General features: G+C 40.7%; 1 protein-coding gene across 1 annotated transcript in view; it reads right to left on the bottom strand.

Annotated features, from left to right (window-relative positions):
• Positions 1-20,902, bottom strand: part of RASGRF2 (Ras protein specific guanine nucleotide releasing factor 2) — a 215,597-nt gene that overhangs the window by 153,345 nt on the left and 41,350 nt on the right. Inside the window, exons 2-5 of the mRNA XM_073344380.2 lie at positions 9,899-10,005; positions 3,455-3,602; positions 1,830-1,919; positions 126-379 (exon numbers count right to left, since the gene is read on the bottom strand). Coding sequence (XP_073200481.1) covers positions 126-379; positions 1,830-1,919; positions 3,455-3,602; positions 9,899-10,005 — 599 coding nt within the window. The remainder of the gene's footprint in view (positions 1-125; positions 380-1,829; positions 1,920-3,454; positions 3,603-9,898; positions 10,006-20,902) is intronic.

Below are 20,902 nucleotides of genomic sequence, written 5' to 3'. Positions count from 1 at the left end.
CCCCAGGAAACATGATTTACTTCAGTGAGGTTGCATACGATAAAAGTCAGGACAAAATGTTATCCACCAACCTTACTACTGTAAAATTGAAGCACAATGTGATGAAGTAGACAAAAATCAACTACCTGTTGAGGAAAATGCTACTAACATCATCGTGACTAATAGGTGGTTTCTTTGAACTTGCAGCCATTCTTAAGGGCCTGAGAAAACAGTTTACAAGAACGTAAAGATGATGCACATATTCAGATTCAGCCTCGACCATGTTAAAAACTATCTGGTTTCTCTTTCTCATGCTTTCTGCATGCGGAGAACAAATATAATCTTGGACAATTGTCTTCCATTTTCTTCTGCACAACCAGCCTCGCATAAAGCTCTGAACCTAAAATTGATCAAATACAGAACAACAAGGAGAGTAATGAGAAGCACGTTCAAAAAGTTAACAACAAACAAAGAAATTAAGCCAGTTTTTCATCATGGCAAGAGCTGTTTGTATCACATATATCTTCATTTCAAAATATATGAATATGCTGTGCAGACCCCCTTGTTAATTGCCAAGGCCTCTAATGATTTACTGCTCTCTGATTGCCATGCATGTACATTTTAAAGATATCCATTTATTAGAGCAAATACTATAGTTGTTCAGTAAAATCTGCTATTAGAATTTAGATTGGAAAAGTATCACAGATATGTACTGGTACCTTTAACATAAGCTCAGGTGCCATATGCAGTTACACCTTCTTCCAAGGGAAATCTAAAACCTCATATGGGAACATGTTACTTTCAAGAAATGAGTTTAAAAATAAACCCAATTTAATACAACTATCAAGATGTGTATTTACTGAGCAACTGTATGACCTTACTGTAGAAAAGCAGTAGTCTCTCTGTACCTAAGGTTGTGGCTAGCTTTCATTATAAAGGCCCGTGCAGGTAGCAAGGGAAACCCAGACAATGTGGCATCAACTCACAGTTAGTCCAGAATGACTCCTGGACTACCACACCCAGAAAGGCTGAGTGAAAACCCAAGTACACAGTCATAACACAAAGGAGTATCATTAATGGGTGTGGTAAGCACGAGTCAAAATTTCAAAATATAACTTATATTTGTGTGTGTGTCTGTAAAATTTTGCGTATGCAACCCCCAAAGGCACATTTCTGGAGCACAGTTACCTGCATGCACAGGAAATGATACTAAAAACTCCTCATGCACTTGTTGCATATGCTAAGTTTACAAGGTCCAAATAAAGACTGAATTGAGGCCCTTTTGAATGTTGGTCTACAGCATCCTGAAGATATTACCACCAAAAAGATCAAGCTGAAAACTAATATCAAACTGTTTTCTGAATTTCCAAAAGCAGTGTACTATTTGCAGTAATGAGACATAAGCTGAACTCTATTTTTGCTACCAAACAACCCTCTTCAAAATCATGTTCTGTAAGAACTGCACAAATGGTGGATAAAGTAGTCACATATTTCTTCACCAACAAGGAAATAGCCGATTGCTTGAGTCCAAATGTTCCTAACTGCTCTGAAGTCACAACAATATTACATCTATGTAACTCGTTTATGACAAAAATGATCATGTACATAGCAAGTAAAGATTACCCTATTAAGTAACATGTAACTAAATATTCTGCTTTCATACAACGGAAATGTTAAAAGCTGCTGTGACTTAACTGGTTTAGGTACAGACAGGGTGAAATGAGCAGCTTTACACTTGAGGATAGCAAACTAGGAAACAATCAATGAAAGCAAAACTAATTGTACAGTAAACCAACACAGGTACATTTATCTCCATTTTCTCCCCCCAAGCAGGGTACATGACAGTTTACCTTTTTAATTTTTTTTATGTCTGGATCCTCATCTTCCTGGTTGCCTTGATAAGGCCGCATTCGTTCCTTAGTTTTATTGAGAGCTACAATCTGACAAAAACAAGAATACCATTAATGTTTTCTTCAAGATTTTAGAAATGTTCAGTTACAGTATCTAATATGTAGCACTTTGTTCTCTTTCAAGGATCTTCTGGGGGCCTCTTACACCTGTACAGCATTATAAACATCCTTCTGGGTGAGGAGACCTGGACACAGCTCTCTGGAAACAAACAGTGATGCTCCTGCTCCAGCCAGAGGAAACATAAATAGCATTAGGAGGTGCTTCCTCCTCCAGAGACTGAGTGCTTCTTCCAGACTCTACCACCTCAGGAGATAAGGTGTAAATTTTTAATGGTGAGAGTAATTAACCATTGGCCACAATGGATTCTCCATCACTAACTATTTTTTAATGACAGGTTTCAGAGGAACAGCCGTGTTAGTCTGTATTAGCAAAAAGAAAAGGAGTACTTGTGGCACCTTAGAGACTAACCAATTTATTTGAGCATGAGCTTTCGTGAGCTACAGCTCACTTCATCAGATGTTTACTGTGGAAACTGCAGCAGACTTTATATACACACAGAAATCATGAAACAATACCTCCTCCCACCCCACTGTCCTGCTGGTAATAGCTTATCTAAAGTGATCAACAGGTGGGCCATTTCCAGCACAAATCCAGGTTTTCTCACCCTCCACCCCCCCACACAAATTCACTCTCCTGCTGGTGCTAGCACTCTCCTGGATGGGCTAGCACCAGCAGGAGAGTGAATTTGTGTGGGGGGGTGGAGGGTGAGAAAACCTGGATTTGTGCTGGAAATGGCCCACCTGTTGATCACTTTAGATAAGCTATTACCAGCAGGACAGTGGGGTGGGAGGAGGTATTGTTTCATGATTTCTGTGTGTATATAAAGTCTGCTGCAGTTTCCACGGTAAACATCTGATGAAGTGAGCTGTAGCTCACGAAAGCTCATGCTCAAATAAATTGGTTAGTCTCTAAGGTGCCACAAGTACTCCTTTTCTATTTTTTAATGAAGATTGAATGTTTTTCTAAAAGATATGCACTAGGAATTATTTTGGGGAAATTCTATGATGTGTGTTATACAAGAGGTTAAACTAGATGATCACAATGGTCCCTTCTGACCTTAGAATCTATGAATCTATGAAAATCCCTTATCCAATCAAGCATTATTTTATACGAACAGACTACACCGGTATAGATTACAATGCTGAATCACAACAAAATTAAGCCAGAGAAAAATGTGTTGAGGACCAAACAAATGCTTTTCAACTGCATTCTGTTAAGACACAGTAAATAATATGAATAGCAGAATCCAAATCACAAACTGATGGGTCTTTTAAAATACTCTGCCAATAAGGCAACTAAATAAACTAAATAATCACTAAGTAATTAACTTTAAAAGGAAAATTCTGACCTAGTGTTTTTAACGGGACTATTGAGTATTTTCCTTACTGACCTATTATAGGTCCACAAAGATTGCAAGAATAGGGACATTATGCAATAGAGATAACAAAGTAATCAAACTATACTAAATCATTGACACTTTAGTAATGTGATTGCATGCAAATACCTCAGATTTTAGTCTTTCAATTTCCGTGTCTTGATCTTCAAGTTGATGTCGAAGCTGATTGGCTGCAATCTTTTCGGTCTCTACAATTTGAACTAGATGAATATACTTCTGCATTAAGACCTCTCTCTCAATCAGAATGTCTGAGTAACTAGGGAGAAAAATATTAATTAGTAAATAAGCCAAATGCTGACTTCCATATCTTTTTATATAGTATTGATAGACTAAACCTATCTTGTGTGATGAGTAAAAGAGCCTCACAATATTGTGTTTCTTTTGCTTAATATATAATTCATAGTTTAATCATAATGCAGCCAAATCTCTAATGTGTAATTATATTTTAACATTCCGTATTTTTACACAAGGTGTATGTATCATAATTATTGCAGGTTTCTGTTTGCCCCATCAGAGAGGGAGGTAATCTCAGAGTCATTTATCTGAGCTCCTTATATTCAGGACAAGCCCAGGAACTTTATTAAAAACAAAGCATTTAATGAAAAAAATTATCTCCTGCTTTCAGTATTTGGCATTAATTCCAGGACTATTTTTATCCATCTGTACCTATCACTCTGGTAACATGCCCTTAATCATGAAGGAGGTTTTTGTTCCCATATTTATTGTAGTTATCCAATAATTTGGTTTTCAATATTTTGTTTTTCAACAAGTTTGAGATAGCAATAGAATCTTTTAAAAAACTAATCCAGAAATTATGCCATTATTGTTTTTCTTTAACTCCTGTATTAGTAATTTATTCCTGCTCCATATTATTTTCTGTCAAGGGACTGTATCTCTAAGCCAGACCATATGCCATGACCAGAACACTTACTGGCAGTACCATACTCATCTTCTGGGTAAAAAGAAAATGAATTTTCATGGTGTCATGTTTTCAAATCAGTTCTTCCTATACAATCTCTTCACGTGACTTTTTTTTTTCCATGTGATTCAACCTCTCTTAAATAGGTACTAGAGATGTGTGGAAAGCTTGATTCTGCAAGGTGCTGTGCACTCTGGCCTTGATCCAGCAAAGTACTTAGGTTCGGTCTACACTTAAGAATTAAATTGGCCTAGCTACATCAGTCAGAGTGTGGAAAAAAACAAACCTCTGAGCAACATAGCTATGCTTACAAAAACCCCAGTGCAGACCTAGCTATGCCAACAGAAGAATGCTTCCACTGATGTAGCTAACTTCATTCAGGTACCTGGTACTCCTGCACCAACAGAAACCTCCTTTTCTTGGTGTAGACTGTCTCTACATGGCTATGCCAACATAGGTTCCATATGGTAGAAACAATCCTAATGTGTTTGGCTTTCAATATATGAATAGTCCCACTGAAGTCAATGAGAGCACTGGTACTTAAAGTAAAGCACTTGCTTAAGTCTTTTGCCAGATCATAGCCAGACTGCAGAAAATCTTGCACGAGGGAGCACTAAATCATAGAATCATAGAATATCAGGGTTGGAAGGGACCTCAGGAGGTCATCCAGTCCAACCCCCCGCTCAAAGCAGGATCAATCCCCAACTAAATCATCCCAACCAGGGCTTTATCAAGCCGGGCCTTAAAAACCTCTAAGGATGGAGATTCCACCACCTCCCTAGGTAACACTTTCCAGTGCTTCACCACCCTCCTAGTGAAAAAGTTTTTCCTAATATCCAACCTAAACCTCCCCCACTGCAACTTGAGGCCATTACTCCTTGTTCTGTCATCTGCTACCACTGAGAATCTTTAGTATGTGCTGTTCTACTTGATTGTGATTTATTTCTGTCTATGAACTCTCACTCAAAATGCTGAGTACTGAATTCCTTCCACTCTTATGTCTGCAAAGGGTATGGGGTAGAAAGGGCAATACCAAGTTATTTTGACTAAATGTCTTCCGATGTTTAAACTTCTCTTATTTTGCAACAATCATTTAATAATGAATACTTTTTCTTCGTTTTTGGGACTTGATATAAAAAGAAAAACTTAAAATATGCATATTCTCTGACTTTACTCTTTTTTATGTATTTATTGTCAATTCATTAAAAATTAATGGAGTCATGTACTGGAGGGCTCCAACACTGAATATGGCTATTACATTAAATTGCTGACCTGGAAAAAAGCTCATATTTAAATTAATTGGAGGGCGTTCCCAAAGCCATCATAAAACAAGATTTTTTTCTCTTAATGGATTATGAAAAGGATTTAAAATGTTGAAACTTTTCTCTACAGTGTTTATTTTTATCATTTAATTATTGTAATCATCATCATAATAATAGTATAACAATAACCACCCATCCAAACAGCGCTGGGCTTTTTTCAATAATTAATATCACAATATATGTATTCCTGGGGAAATCAATCAGGAAACATCCTATATATTATTAGTGGAATGAACAATAGTTGAAATGAGATACAGCCATTAAAAATAATCTGTAGTAGTGCACCTATTTTTCAGTTTTCAAGAATTTATTTTGCAGACTCTAGAGTAGTCAGTCTTCTTCTTAAGTGTCAAAAAGCATCTGTGGCAGTTAAAGGTGTCTGAAATAGAAGCAATAACTAAGACCCCAATTCTCTCTCCCTTACAATTATGTGAATCAGAAGGAATAGCACTGATGAAAAGCTCATGTAAGTGAGAGGAAAATTAAGCCCCGATCCTTTATTCTCCTCCCATGTTTAATGACAACTGTGTTTATGTTATATGTAAGAAAAAAAAATGGGAATTAACCTGAACAATGGAAAGAATAGCTTTAGGGAACTCAAACATATATAGGGATAAGTAAGAAGCCCCTATTTTCTATTTTTTCCCTTTCATAAAGTTTTACTGTTGAATTTGTTCAATTAAGAATTAAAGAAAATTATGTTTGTTTTCAGCTCAAAGTTACATTAAATGGCAGAGCAAAGCAACACTGTTAGCAGTTGCTATGGTCACAATCTATATAAATTACAGAGTTGGATTATAAATTGTGATATTTATTTTATTTTTATTTTGTTCATCTGCTAACACTCCTTCCTTTAGAGGAATGCCTAGAAAAACTTTATCTTGCATGAATAATTATGTACATCCCACAGTGAGCTATATGTCAGTCTAGACTTCCACTATCCCCCTGTAAGGCATGCTCCATTAAGGAACAAGGACTTCGCTATATAGACCTGTGAAAAAGGACTGAAAATTGTTTGTTCTTTTGAAGTGTACTTATGATGCTTGTCCTATTTACTAGCTAGGGTTGTAAGAAATGATGGCACCAATTTCCAAACCAGGCAACATTTCCTTCACCATCAAAATTAAAGATATGGGGAGTAGTTATTGGTTTCCCCTAAAACATACCCACAGTGGAGTATGAACAGGCTTTTCTCCCTTTCCCCTGATTGAGTGATCAGGGAAAGAAAAGTTTTAGGCCCCTGGAATAATCCTCCTTTCCAAGAAGGTCTTCTAAGTTAAAGCTGAGTCCTAGGTTCTGTTAAGAGACAGAGAAACTAAAAGGGGTGGAGTGGGGGAGGTTCATGATTTATTCTGAAATAAATATTTATTCTGAAATTCCATGTGCAAACATGAAACTCCAAGTAAATCTAATGTATCTGAATCTCTAGCAAAAAGAACCTGCTGGGTTTGGTTCCAAACTGCTGTGGTATTGCCCACCCCAAAAGGCATGAGTCAGACCTCCAAAAATCATGAGGATTTTTTTAGATGATCTCACATGTTTGGTTTGCCTTTTGATATTTCTATCTGCTTCCTTCCCATCCCCAATATGTACTAGAGTTGCCAGCTCTTCACAGTTTATTTAGTAAGGTGATTTATACAGCTATGCTGGCTGTTTACTAAGAACTATGTTACTCCCAGCCAAAAGATTGCTCCACAATACTTCCAGCACAGGGAAGAGAAGTAAAATCAGAGGTCAGAAAGGACCTGGCTCAGGAGGGAGCTGGAGGCAAGCAGGAGCAGGAGGGAGCAAGTTATCTGATACTTATACTGTGCTGATGTGCCATTAATTAACAACCTTTATATCCAAAAATCCTCATTAAAAACAAAGTGATGTCAACGTGTTGAAGCAGGAGCAGGAGGCCAGGCAGTTTAGGAGCTGGGACTGAAGGGTTGAGAACTGGGCTGGGAAGAAACTGGTGGTTGGCAAAGGGGCCAGTGGTAGCTACAGCTAGTGGACATTCAAGAGTGGCCTGCAAACAGTGAGGCAATGGGCCTGAATGAGACTGCAGGCGCTACATAAAAGGACAGGACCGTGGCCAAGGGATTTGCAGGCCAGCACGTGATTGTCTCTGGAAAGGGGTGGCCTTGAGCGAGTATCCCTGCCCTAAACTAGAGGAGCCCCACCTTCATACTCCGGGACTGAACCATCCTTGGGGCTGAACTGGGACTTGTGTTTATCAACCTTTTATGTGACTTAGAGCCATCCTAAAAGTGTAATGTTTTTTCCAGGCAACCGTAGTAATGCATCTTGTGTTACTCATCAGATTCAGTGTTATGGGGGACCCACCAAGGTCTAGAGTTTGAAGGGCCTAAAGCTTGAAGCACCTACAGGACTTGCCTCTGAGCGTATGGTATACCGAGCACACTACCAGGCACTTAGGACTGGTGTACCACAGGGCTCATAGTGACACCCTGGGGCTGGAGGGCGGGAGTCAGTTACAATACTGTGCTGGTGTATCATTAAATAACTCATATATCAAAAAATCCTCATTAAAAAGAAAGTGATATCAAAGTATTGAACTGTCAGATTACAGGGAGGCAAAGAATTTATACAACAAGCTGCACCCATCTCATCTAGCGTTACTCTTCTGGTTTGGACACCTATACAAGAAAAGTGAATGTGTAACTTCCTGGAAAAGCAGCTTTACATTTTAAGAGCAGCAATTCTATACTTTTATAATATGATACAGAATGACAGAACTGAATAAAATTACTGAATCCATCAAAAGTTCTCCAGCAAATAAAGAAATTTGATAAGACACCTGATAAATGTGATTTTGATGGAAGGAGAGGCTAGATCAAGATGGGGATGGGGGCAACATTGTCTTTACGGGGTCCGTGTAAAACCTATTGATAGTGAAAACCTGTGTTTTAGGCCACAATTGGAGGCCAGAGTTCAAATACTGATTTAAAAAACAAGAGAAAATGAGTTTGGTGGTCTCAGACTAATCCTTACCCAGTATATTGGTTTTCTGACCCTTATATTGTAGATCTGTGGGGAAAACCTGCCTTTTTTAACCCCACTCAGGCCTAAATTATCTGTTCCCTCTCATGTGTTCCCTCATTTCTACCCAGATCAGCTCCCCTGACTCAGAGCACTGCTGTGCTGAGTTGCTGTAAAACAATCACCCCTTCTAAGAACAACTCTCCCTTTTCTCCTACCCTGCATAGTGTGCAGTGGTTCTGGTGCACCATCTCCATCCTCTGCAAGAATGGTTCCTCTTGCAGTCTTTGGGTTGCTGCTTCTCAGGCCCTGATTCAATTTCTTTAGGTTCCTCCTCAGTGTTCAAGAGGACCCCTGAACCACATACCCTCAACAAGTGGGAGGTGAGGAAAAGAGAGGCTGGGATTGTAACCCCTTTTATACATATCACACATCAAAAAGCCTGCCTGGAGTGGAGCCAGGACCCTCTACAACATCAACAAATAATTGCAAATGAAAACTCATGCTCATTTTTTAGTCAAGAGCAACACCATTTCCATTTATGTATTTACAAGGTTTGGATCCTGAGCAACTCAGAGACTGCTGCCCTCTCGGTATATTACCATAGCAGTTCAGATTAACTGTGATTGCTGAAATGAGGGACGGGCCTGGAGGAAATGCATTTCAGGAAAGGGCCTTCATTTCTACAGCTCAATTCGCAAAACCTGAGTTGGCTGACTTTCACATTATGCTGTAATCCTCACCTTCCTCACCCAGGCCCTTTCTGAGGAAAGGGGTACTGGGTGGTAGAAAGTCATAATGCAGTCAAGTGACGGTCTACAACCCTTTCATTTTTTGCACACTAGAAAGTGTTTTGGATTTAAATTTTGTGACTGGCATTTTATTTATTGAAATGTATTTATTATATAAATATAGTTCAGTCTCCGCATTTTTGTACCCTCGTATCTGAAGGCATTTTTGTGAGTCACTCGCTATCTCATTTCTATGGCTACAGAACACTTATTTCTGACTTGCAAGTTACTAACCAAGCAGCTCTTGCGTTTAAAATGAATTAATCCCTAAGTATTTTGCACTAAGAAAACATGTTCTCTGAAACAAATTTTGTCTAGAGCACTGATGTTTGTGATACAGAACACATGTGCCTTTAACAATTTGTATCTGTAATACTCTATCCAGTGAAACTCACCTAGGGAATGTAAGTATACATTTGCCTAAAATAAATTACTTTTTTTTTTTAAGAGAGAGTGGATTTAGATTAAAAATCTCTACCATCTTCTTAAGAATAAAAAGTGGAGTTTAGAATAAATTAAGAGGCCGGTTTCATACCTAGCTTGGTGGATAGCTTCTACCCATTCATCTCCATCACTTTCTTCCTCACAACGGAGCTCCAGTGGCTTCTGCCCTTCATGGCCAAAGACAACAGTAAAGAAGTACTGCGAATTTTAAGGGGCAAAAAAGTTGTTTTAAAAATGCTGCTAAGTAAAACACAGGCATAACATACAATAAAATATTATGAATTTTGATACAACCCAAAACATTACACACTGCTAAGGATTCAGTTTCAACTGATGAAAGCCATAAAATGCAAAGCTGAAGTTTAACCTATATTCTTATAGCAGCTTTCATGACACTTATGATAACTCATTGTTCTAAAGCTTTCAAATAGAAGACATCATAGAATAATTCTTTTAACAGCTGCAATACTTGTGTACAACAGGGTGACTTAAGGATGGCATCTTTGTAGTTCATTCTTTGCGTTGTTTTTTTTTTTTAACCTTAGGTCAATTTCTTTTATTTTTCTCAAATGCTACTTTAGAAAAGACCTCTCCTGTGGGTATGAGTGACAGTTGAAAATAATTGTTTGTGATTTGCATTCCTTGCAGCTGAAACCTTGTCTGTCGGCGCATCCTCCACACTGGGACAGAAACTTTCCCAGATTTGAAGGCAGAAAAAGAAGACTTGGGAGGACATGTTCAATGAGTTAATGCACCTCTGAGAGTGACAAGACAGAGCTTAGCACATGGAGGATTGCACTGTCCGAGAACCTGGACATGGACAGAGAGGACAGGAGACCATGCAGGGAACTAGAATGTGCCATGCATGAAGAGATGCTGAGGATTATGAAGGACTAATCAGACATGTTGAGGTGTCTGGTTGAGGCTCAAGAAAGGCAACTGGATACTAGAGTCCCTCTGCAGCCAATGCTGAACCTGCTGCCATCATCACCCAGTTCTACATCCTCCTCCCCAAAATGTCATATGGGGTGGGGGGAGGGAATTGGGGGGAGGGAATTTTCGGTATCCCTTGCACTCAACGCCAGAGGAGGGTACAAGGACCAGAAGGCGCCCATTCCCACCCCTTTGATTGCTATTGCAATGCATCTGTAAGCAAGCTTTCCTTGTTTCTCCCCCTACAATGTTATCAGCCCTTTTGCCCCAAGTTATCTTACTTTTCTTTGCTGTCTCTGTGTGTTTGTGTGCATAATAAAATTTAATGGATTGAGGGGAAAAGGCTCTTTATTCATTCAACACATGGTAGTTGGTGGGGTGGAGTTTACAGGGGAGAAAATGCAATGGAGGGGACAGTTCAGTAAGGAACAACACAGATAAGTGTCACATTACTCTGGCTCATTGCTGAAACTGGTTTTCAAAGCCTCACGGAGATGCAGAGCCCCTCGATGTGCCCATCTTATTGCCCTGGTGTCTGGCTGCTCAAAATTGGCTGCCAGGTGATCTGCCTCACTCCCTCACCCCAGAGGAAACTTTTCTCCCTTTGTTTCACAGATATTACGGTGCACACAGCAGGAAGCAATAACAATGGGGATATTGCTTTCACTGAGGTCTAACCTAGTAAGCAAACAATGCCAGCGGCCTTTTAAACGTCCAAAGGCACATTCCACCACCATTCTGCACTTGCTCAGTCTACAGTTGAACTGGTTCTTACTGCTGTCCAGGCTACCAGTGTATGCTTCATGAGCCATGGGAGCAAGGAGTAGGCTGGGTCTCCCAGGATCACGATTGGTATTTCAACATCACCAATGATTATTTTGCAGTCTGGAAAGACAGTCCCTGCTTGCAGATTTCTGAACAGACCTGTGTTCCTAAAGAAACGTGCATCATGCACCTTCCCCGACCATCCCACGTTGATGTCAGTGAAATGGCCCCTGTGATCCACTAGCGCTTGCAACACCATTGAGATGTATCCCTTTCTGTTTATGTACTCTTTGGCAAGCTGGTCTGTTGCCAAGATAGGGATATGCATTCCATCTATTGCCCCATCACAGTTAGGGAACGCCATCGCAGCAAAACCATCCACTATGTCCTGCATGTTGCCCAGAGTCTCTACCCTTCTTAACAGGAATCTGTTAATGGCCCTGCAAACTTGGATCACAACAGATCCCATGGTAGATTTACCCACTCCAAATTGATGTCCCACTGACTGGTTGCAGTCTGGCGTTGCAAGCTTCCACAGAACTATCACCACTCGCTTCTCCACTGTCAGAGCAGTCCTCATTTTAGTATTGCTGTGCTTCAGGGCTGGGGAAAGCTCTATACACACTTCCTGGAAAGTGGCCTTACGCATTCAAAAGTTCTTTAGCCATGCTCATCATCCCATAGCTGCATAACAATGCGGTCCCACCAGTCAGTGCTTGTTTCCCGGGCCCAGAAACGGCGCTCAACCTTGTCAAGGTAATGCATGACTGTCGTCAGCAACTGTGAATTGCTCCGCTCTGTGTCTTCCAGCAGGGCTGCATGCGTGGCATCATATTGTTCTATGTGGCAGCTCCTATATTGGCTGTGTAAATACTGTAAGATAAGGTGCGAGCTGTTTGTAATGCTACAGCTGAGCAGGGCCCACGCTTATCGTGCTATGGGGTCCACGCACGTAACCAAGGCTTATGAAAAAAGACTTGAAAAAGGCTCGGTTTGTTTGCCGTTGATTTCAGGGAGGGAGGGAGGGAAGTGCATCATGGGAGGCTAACACTATGTCCCCATAACCACCCATGCGAATGTTTTGGTCCCATAAGGCATTGCAAGCCCAACCCAAAATTCCACTTGGGTATCTGCACTGTGGGATAGCTACCCACAGTGCAGTGCTCCATGCGTTGATGCAAGCCCTGCCAGTGAGGATGCACTCCGACGACACAATTAGCGTAGTGTGGACACACAAGATCGACTTGTTTAAATTGGAGGCTCCATGGCGACTTACATAAAGTTGACTTAACTTTGTAGTGTAGACATGGCCTTAGTGAAGTTTATGGGAGTTGTGAGTGAAGGACTTCAGGATAGGGCACTGAACAGTAAGCTGGTATAAAATGAGTCTTCTCGGGTAAATGTAAAGTATGAGGAGACAAAATGCTCTCCCCACTAAACATAACTACTTCTGTATCTGGAGTCTAACTGTAAGCTCCAAGTCATTCTAAGCAGTAGTGAGATATCTAACTCAGCTTCCTGTTGCTCCATCAGCCATTGGTACAAATAGTAACCCTGCAGTGCTGTAAACAAACATTTTATTTTATGCATGCATCTGATGGAGTGGGTTTTAGCCCACGAAAGCCTATGCCCACATAAATGTGCTAGTCTCTAAGATGCCACAAGTACTCCTTGTGTTTTTTGTGTTTGTTTTTTTTTTGTTTGTTTTTTTTTGCTGACACAGACTAACACGGTCTGGAACATTTTACTTTATGTGTCAAGTTCACAGCTCAGCTGCGGTGACGATACAAGAAATCCGCTGAGGAAAGTGCAATTTCAAAAATCATCAAGAAAATATGAAGTATATCTTCAGAGTTAATGGTTGTTTTAAAACAGAAAGATCTAGGAATGTATCAAGAAGAAGAGAAGATCAGAAATACATATACAGACAATATCTACAATCATGGGTAGAAAGAATGTCTCAAGTCAATATTTAAATCTAATTTCTAATTGCAAACAGGAGGGAAAGATTGTCCATGAGACACTTTCCCTATTAAAATGATTAATTTTATGAAAAATATTGACAATCGTCAAAATTAGATGTACTACTATATAACTATTATGCATCAGTAGGTGCTGCTTCTTTAGTAATGAGTAAACTACAAAGTAGATCCTATTAATTAGAATGTATATATATTTACTACATCCATCTGCCTTTATGCTAGTGCATATACTGGGATATTTGATTTCATTTTAATTAACTTCAGGTAGACTACATACCATATGACCATGGAAAGGTATACATAAAAAGGAAGTTATTTCTTTAGGAATTAGATTATTCGTTGAACTTAAGTTCCTAAATCCTATATTAACAATGTTTCATATAGAAGACTTTGGGCACAGAAATTAGCAAAAGATAAGTAAAAATCATAGGAACAAGCTAAAGTAGAAAGATTCACATTTAATAGAGTTCACAATGAAAGTCAAGGCTCATAGCTATTGAATTTTCAGAGATAAACCACTCCAAAGCTCTGAAAAGGGTCAGTACATCATTTAAAGGACAATCCTCTAAAACCATGATCTTTCAACAATGCTTACCACTTAAATGTGAGTACCACGTAGGGTAAGAAACATTTAATGAGTTGTGGAAGGACCCACTTAAAAGAGCATTAGAGAAGATCCTTTTTATGACACAATGCAGCTAAAATAATCTTTAAAATGTAGAAAACAATTACACTAACACCACAGAGATTTGACTATTTATTTCATATTTTGTACAGAATTACTAGGCTAGGTGATGTGTATGTATTTTTAAATCAATGTGACCTATGTGTCTTTATAAGTTCTTGGTTTCTACTGGGTTTCATAACGATGGAAATTCAAATATAAAATGAGAATAAATATATAGATCTGTAGAAGTATTAATTTACTTTCTAGGTATAATTGAAGTAGGAGGGAGAGAGGAGAGTTGATTTCACAGCACTCTCTATATTGTCTTGTAAGGTCAGATAACCCAGCCCTCACTCAAACAAAACTTGTAGTGATTTCAAGGGAAATTTTGTCTTAGGATTTGGATGACATAGATTTTAGAAGCATTCAGTTACTATGGTGATGAGCATGATATAAATGCCTTGTTAGTCTAAGAAAATGACAGACTAGAGGTTTGATTCAGTTCCTATTGAAGTCAACGTTAAATTCCCATTGACTTCAGCTGGAGCAGGACCGAGCTCTTGGTGGGTATGGCTGGCACAGAAAACTGAAGATTTTTGGAAGTTATTAAAGATTCACTTGCTTTTTAAAAAAGTTGTGAGCATATTTATTGCTCTCCAACACCATGGCAAGTTGTCTATCCTACCATAAGTGGATACTTTCCACACAAACTAATATTTAAAAGTAGGGTTCACCTCTCAACAAGTATATGCAAAAGCACCATAATATATTTTTTAAAAGAATCCTGAAGTAATCCTTGGACTTCAAATATTTTTATAAATGTTACTTATTTATCAAAAGCATTTGTTACAAACAAGTTAGAAAAGAAGATAGTAGCTGTGACACATTCCTGGATTTTCAACATCATGGTGTGTGTGTGATTGCTCGTATATAAACAATAATAGTACTATTGCTCAAGTCTTCTAAGTAGCAGTTCAATTTCCACATCATTTTGATTTAGACAGTAGTCATAAAAAAAAATCACATTTCAGTAAACATGCTGTTTGTGACTGAGAGTAAATATTTATGACCTTGTGGACAGATTTATATCAGCTACCATCATTTTTATCTGTTAGTCTAACAGACAGGCATTTATATTTTTTGGATTAGGCATCTGGGTCAGTTAGATTATTTTTATTATTGTTTCTCCTGGAAGTATGTAATGAAGACTTGTAGAAGGCTAAAGATTAAATAAAAATTCTGTACTTTGTACATATATCAAAAGATTGTCATTCCTTTTTTAAGCTGTTCTTTCAGTATGCAAATGGATGGATTTACAAGGATGATAAGCATTGATTTTAACATACACAGCTCTTGCACAAAAGGGCTTTTTTAAGTGTATCCGGAAAGAGAGGAAAAAAATAGAACTCATTTTATTAGCAGCACACTATTAAAAAAATAAGTCAATGGAAAGAACAGTGTGATCAAGTTGGAGGATCATCGTCCTCTATTTCTGAAAGTGTTAAATAAAACTATTATATTATCTCTTCTACTGGTACCTAAGTCCAACTAGTCTCAATTTCTTTTTAAACTGGAAAGGAAGCTGGAGAAGCTGTGCTAAACTGTGGGATGTGGAGAACATCTGCTGGGCCTCCCTGGTTAGAAATTACTGGAACAGGATTAGGAAGATGATTAAAAATGACTGCATGAACAATCAGCTGTCACTGATGAATCTAGGATTCTGCTGGCTTCCCGTTAAAGCAGTTTACACCATAAGATTACATTAATTGTGTCTTTTTAAGAACTGCTAGGCTAGTAGTTACCGCTCACTGGAAGAAGAACACAGATCAAGATTTGCAATAGTTGTATGAAAAAATAAGGGTTATGCTAGACTGGAGAAGTTTTTATGTATTCTGCATGACAAAAACTAGACAACTGTATGGCTCCCCATCATACAAACTCCCTGTCACAGAATGACTGGCCTCTTTCATAGGGAGTGGGGTCCAGTGCACCTGGGGTCCCAATAATCTGCTGCCCAACTTGGCATAAAGAAAGGCAGCTGCACTTTATAAACAGGGAGACAGCTGCTGGTGATTGCTGGCAGGTGCCTCCAGACACTGCAAGGAATAAGAAGGTTCCTGAAGGGCCCTGACTCAGCAGCAAGGAAAGCCTCTGGAGAAGTCTGGGCAAAAAGTGCTAGGAAAGCAGGAACACAGACTCTTAGGGAGGAGGGGCTGTACCCATCTTGGGAATGGAGCCCGAAGAGGTGAATTTTAAAGACAGGACAGACCCTCAGGTTGGAGGAGTTAAGCCCAGTGAAACTGGGATGAAGACTATGTAAATCTGGGTTCTATTTTGAAAGATGTCAAGTAAGGCTTAATAAATTTGACCCAAGAAGGGCAATTTTTAAAAATATCTGGACTGTGTAGTCTCTTAAAAGGCTCTGACTTAAGAGGAAACTGAGGCAGGCTTCAGCAGAGCCACACATGGCCAAAAGGGGGTGCTACAGGGGAGGTACAACCTTTGACACTCCCTTTTTATTAATTATTACTACTTGTATTACTGTAGTGCCTAGGAGATCAAGCCATGGACCAGGATCCCAGTGTACTAGGTGCTGTTCAAAACACAGAATAAAACGATGATCCCTACCCCACGTATTTTACAATCTAAGTATAAGACAAGATACATTAAATGACAGATGGGGGAGTGCAAGGAAACAAAGAGACAATATTGGTCAGTATCACAGAGAGTGATCTCTGTACACCAGCAGCCTAACTGTTGAGTGTTTTGTAAGCATAGCAGAGATTTGAGGAGCTATTTGAAAGAGAACAATGAGACAGATTCACGGATGTTTACTTGGAGCACCCCCCAAAAAGTGAGAGGTAGCATAGGAAAAAGCACGAATGTGCTTGTTTGAAAATTTAACGAGTGTACAATTGAGGCTGGAATCATGGACTGATCAGAGATGAGCATCAATAGCTTAATAATAAAATTTTGCCTTAAAACTAAATAATCTGAGTCAGAAGAATTCATTTTGAGTGACATATTGATATGTTAACGTTTCTACAAAAATTATGTACTGAAAGACATTTAAAATACACCATAATTTAGTCAAGCACAGCACAAAATTCAACCAGAATAGATGTTGAAAGGGCCTCAAACTGGCCACCAGATTTTCACACACAACTTTGCACTTGCAAATAATTAGAATCAAAATGACAGTACTGAGATAAAAGAAAAGGAGTACTTGTGGCACCTTAGAGACTAACAAATTTATTTGAGCATAAGCTTTCGTGAGCTACAGCTCACTTCATCGGTATGCGTCCAATGAAGTGAGCTGTAGCTCACGAAAGCTTATGCTCAAATAAATTTGTTAGTCTCTAAGGTGCCACAAGTCCTCCTTTTCTTTTTGCGAATACAGACTAACACGGCTGCTACTCTGAGTACTGAGATAGCTACTTGATTACACTCACACAAAAAAGAAGAATGTAAGATGGTTTTTTGTGATCTCATTTTACTGGATGTGTACAGAGTTATTGGTCTTCTTACTCTATTGTAGTTTAGAATTTAAGCCTGGGAGACGAGACCACGTTCTATTACCTGCTCTGGCAATGACTTACTGTGCAGTCTTGGGCACATCACTGAGTTAAAAATTTTCATAAGCATTTCCAGAAAATTAAAATTGAAGATAATGGAAATTTTAGATGCTCAACAGCTCCGAAAATCAGTCCAAAGATTCGAGTTTATGATTTATTTGAGCTAGTTTTTTAAACATTTGGCTTTAACCTCTTCATGCTTCAGATTAACCATCTGCAAAATACCATCTGTGGTACCCCATAGAAGTTAGTTCACTACTTAATGTTTGCAGCTAAAATCTTAAGAGAAAATCCTAAGAAAAAATAAAATGTGAAAACAAAACTAATGGTTACTCCTGAGGGAATTCTGCACCAAAAAATGAAAATTCTGAACAGTATTTTTAAATTCTGCAAATTTTATTTGTCAATAAATAAATGTTGAGGCTCCAACATGGCAGTGGGGAGCGCAGGCCAGAGGCTGCACAAAGGTGGGAGATCATCCTAAAGCCCCTCTCCCCCCACCCCCGGGACACACTTAGTGGTGAAGCTGCACCCGAATCTGATACAGCACAAGGGCCTACCCCAGAAACACCCCTGGGTCCTGCCCCTCCACACCAGTTGCATCAGGTGGGGCAGGCAGGCTCAGCCCGGCAGGATCCAAGTGTGGAGAGGCTTGGTGTGGGGGAAGCCAGGTGTGAGGGGAGAGGATTCTGGGTGGGGCAATTTGTGGGTAACTCAGTGGGGAGGGGGGTCCACGTGTGGGGGGATCTGGATGCACAGCAGCTCATTGGGGGGGTTCCTGGGGCAGGGACAATGGGGCTCTACGGGGGGTCCAGGGGAGAGGATTCTGGGTGGGGCAATTTGTGGGTAACTCAGTGGGGAGGGGGGTCCACGTGTGGGGGGATCTGGATGCACAGCAGCTCATTGGGGGGGTTCCTGGGGCAGGGACAATGGGGCTCTACGGGGGGTCCAGGTGAAGGTGGTTGAGTCTCAGCAGAGGGGCCTGGGTGTGGGGGGATAGGGCTCAGCGGGGATGGGGGGATAGGGCTCAGCGGGGGTTCCAGGTGCAACAGAAGTGGGGGTTTGAGTGTAGGGGGCTCAGCAGGGAGTGGTCTGGTTGCAGGGTGGGGATCCAGATGTAGAGGGATGGGACTCGGGGTGGGGGATGGGTGCAGGGAGGCTCCAGATGCAGGGGATGAGGCTTGGCAGGGTGAGGGTTTGGGTGTGGGGAGGCTTGATGGGTGGATTCCGGGTGCAAGGGGTGAGGCTCGGTGGGGGAGTTTGGGTATGGGGGTGTCCAGATGCATGGAGGTTGGGTGGATGGGGGGCACAGGAAGTGGGGGGTATGGAGTTTCTTGCAGTCAGGGGAGGTTATCAGGGGTGGGTCTGACCCGACCGCAGCTACTCCTTGCAGGGAAAGGTGAAGTCCCTTCTTCCACTACCCGCAGCCCAGATGGGACTAGCATATGAGCCCAGCGCAGGGTAGGAACCACCAGCCAGGGCATCATAGCCTGCGGTGATTACTCTCTCCAATGGTTGTTCAAGGTGCTCGAAACAACGTGCCCGCACTGCTGGGGTGGGGTGCACAACCACTCTTGCGGCTTCCCTTTGCTTCCCCATCAGAAAGTCTTTTTTCTGCAGGGACTCAAAGAAATCTGTGGGGGACATGAATTCTGCACACACGCAGTGGCACAGAATTCCCCCAGGATTTAAAAGGTAAGTTCAACATATTATCATTCCTCACTTTTTTGGCTGTGTTAATGTTTTAACACTTCAGAACACTAGGAACCCATGTTGAACATCCAGCAGCACTAAGAGAAGGGCTGACCTGATTATCACTTTTGCACAGGGCCATGATTTTGTGTGCAATCTCATTATATCCCAATATTGCTTAGTAGGACTTGAAAAATGTGCACCTAATGATATTAATGAAAGATATATTGAACTTGGAATTTTTGGCAATATTTTTATGATCTACCTGTGTGCCTCAGTTTACCCTGCTTTCAAGTACTGCTGTATACTGAGGGTATGTCTACACTTTGAGCTGGAGGTGCGATTCCCATCTCAAGGAGACATACCCATGCTAGCTCTGACTGATCTAACATGCTAAAAATACCATGGCAGTAGCCATGGAAGTGTGCGCAGCAGGCGGGATTAGTCACCCAAAGTACAAGTCTATGGTATTTAAGGCAGCAAGACCCTCCTGCCACTCACACTGCCACAGCTATACTCATAGTATTCTTGTTAGCAAGTTAAGGAAGTATGGGCTGGATGAATGCACTATAAGGTGGGTAGAAAGCTGGCTAGATTGTCGGGCTCAACGGGTAGTGATCAATGGCTCCATGTCTAGTTGGCAGCCGGTATCAAGTGGAGTGCCCCAAGGGTCGGTCCTGGGGCCGGTTTTATTCAATATCTTCATAAATGATCTGGAGGATGGTGTGGATTGCACTCTCAGCAAATTTGCGGATGATACTAAACTGGGAGGAGTGGTAGATACGCTGGAGGGGAGGGATAGGATACAGAAGGACCTAGACCAATTGGAAGATTGGGCCAAAAGGAATCTGATGAGGTTCAATAAGGATAAGTGCAGGGTCCTGCACTTAGGACGGAAGAACCCAATGCACAGCTACAGACTAGGGACCGAATGGCTAGGCAGTAGTTCTGCGGAAAAGGACCTAGGGGTGACAGTGGACGAGAAGCTAGATATGAGTCAGCAGTGTGCCCTTGTTGCCAAGAAGGCCAATGGCATTTTGGGATGTATAAGTAGGGGCATAGCGAGCAGATCGAGGGACGTGATCATTCCCCTCTATTCGACATTGGTGAGGCCTCATCTGGAGTACTGTGTCCAGTTTTGGGCCCCACACTTCAAGAAGGATGTGGATAAATTGGAGAGAGTCCAGCGAAGGGCAACAAAAATGATTAGGGGACTGGAACACATGACTTATGAGGAGAGGCTGAGGGAACTGGGATTGTTTAGCCTGCAGAAGAGAAGAATGAGGGGGGATTTGATAGCTGCTTTCAACTACCTGAAAGGGGGTTCCAAAGAGGATGGCTCTAGACTGTTCTCAATGGTAGCAGATGACAGAACGAGGAGTAATGGTCTCAAGTTGCAGTGGGGGAGGTTTAGATTGGATATTAGGAAAAACTTTTTCACTAAGAGGGTGGTGAAACACTGGAATGCGTTACCTAGGGAG

This window comes from Lepidochelys kempii, chromosome 5, assembly GCF_965140285.1.
Source record: "Lepidochelys kempii isolate rLepKem1 chromosome 5, rLepKem1.hap1, whole genome shotgun sequence".
NCBI classification, from domain to species: domain Eukaryota; kingdom Metazoa; phylum Chordata; order Testudines; family Cheloniidae; genus Lepidochelys; species Lepidochelys kempii.
The sequence above is the reverse complement of the archived record's forward strand: the minus strand, read 5'-3'. Positions and strand labels throughout refer to the sequence as shown.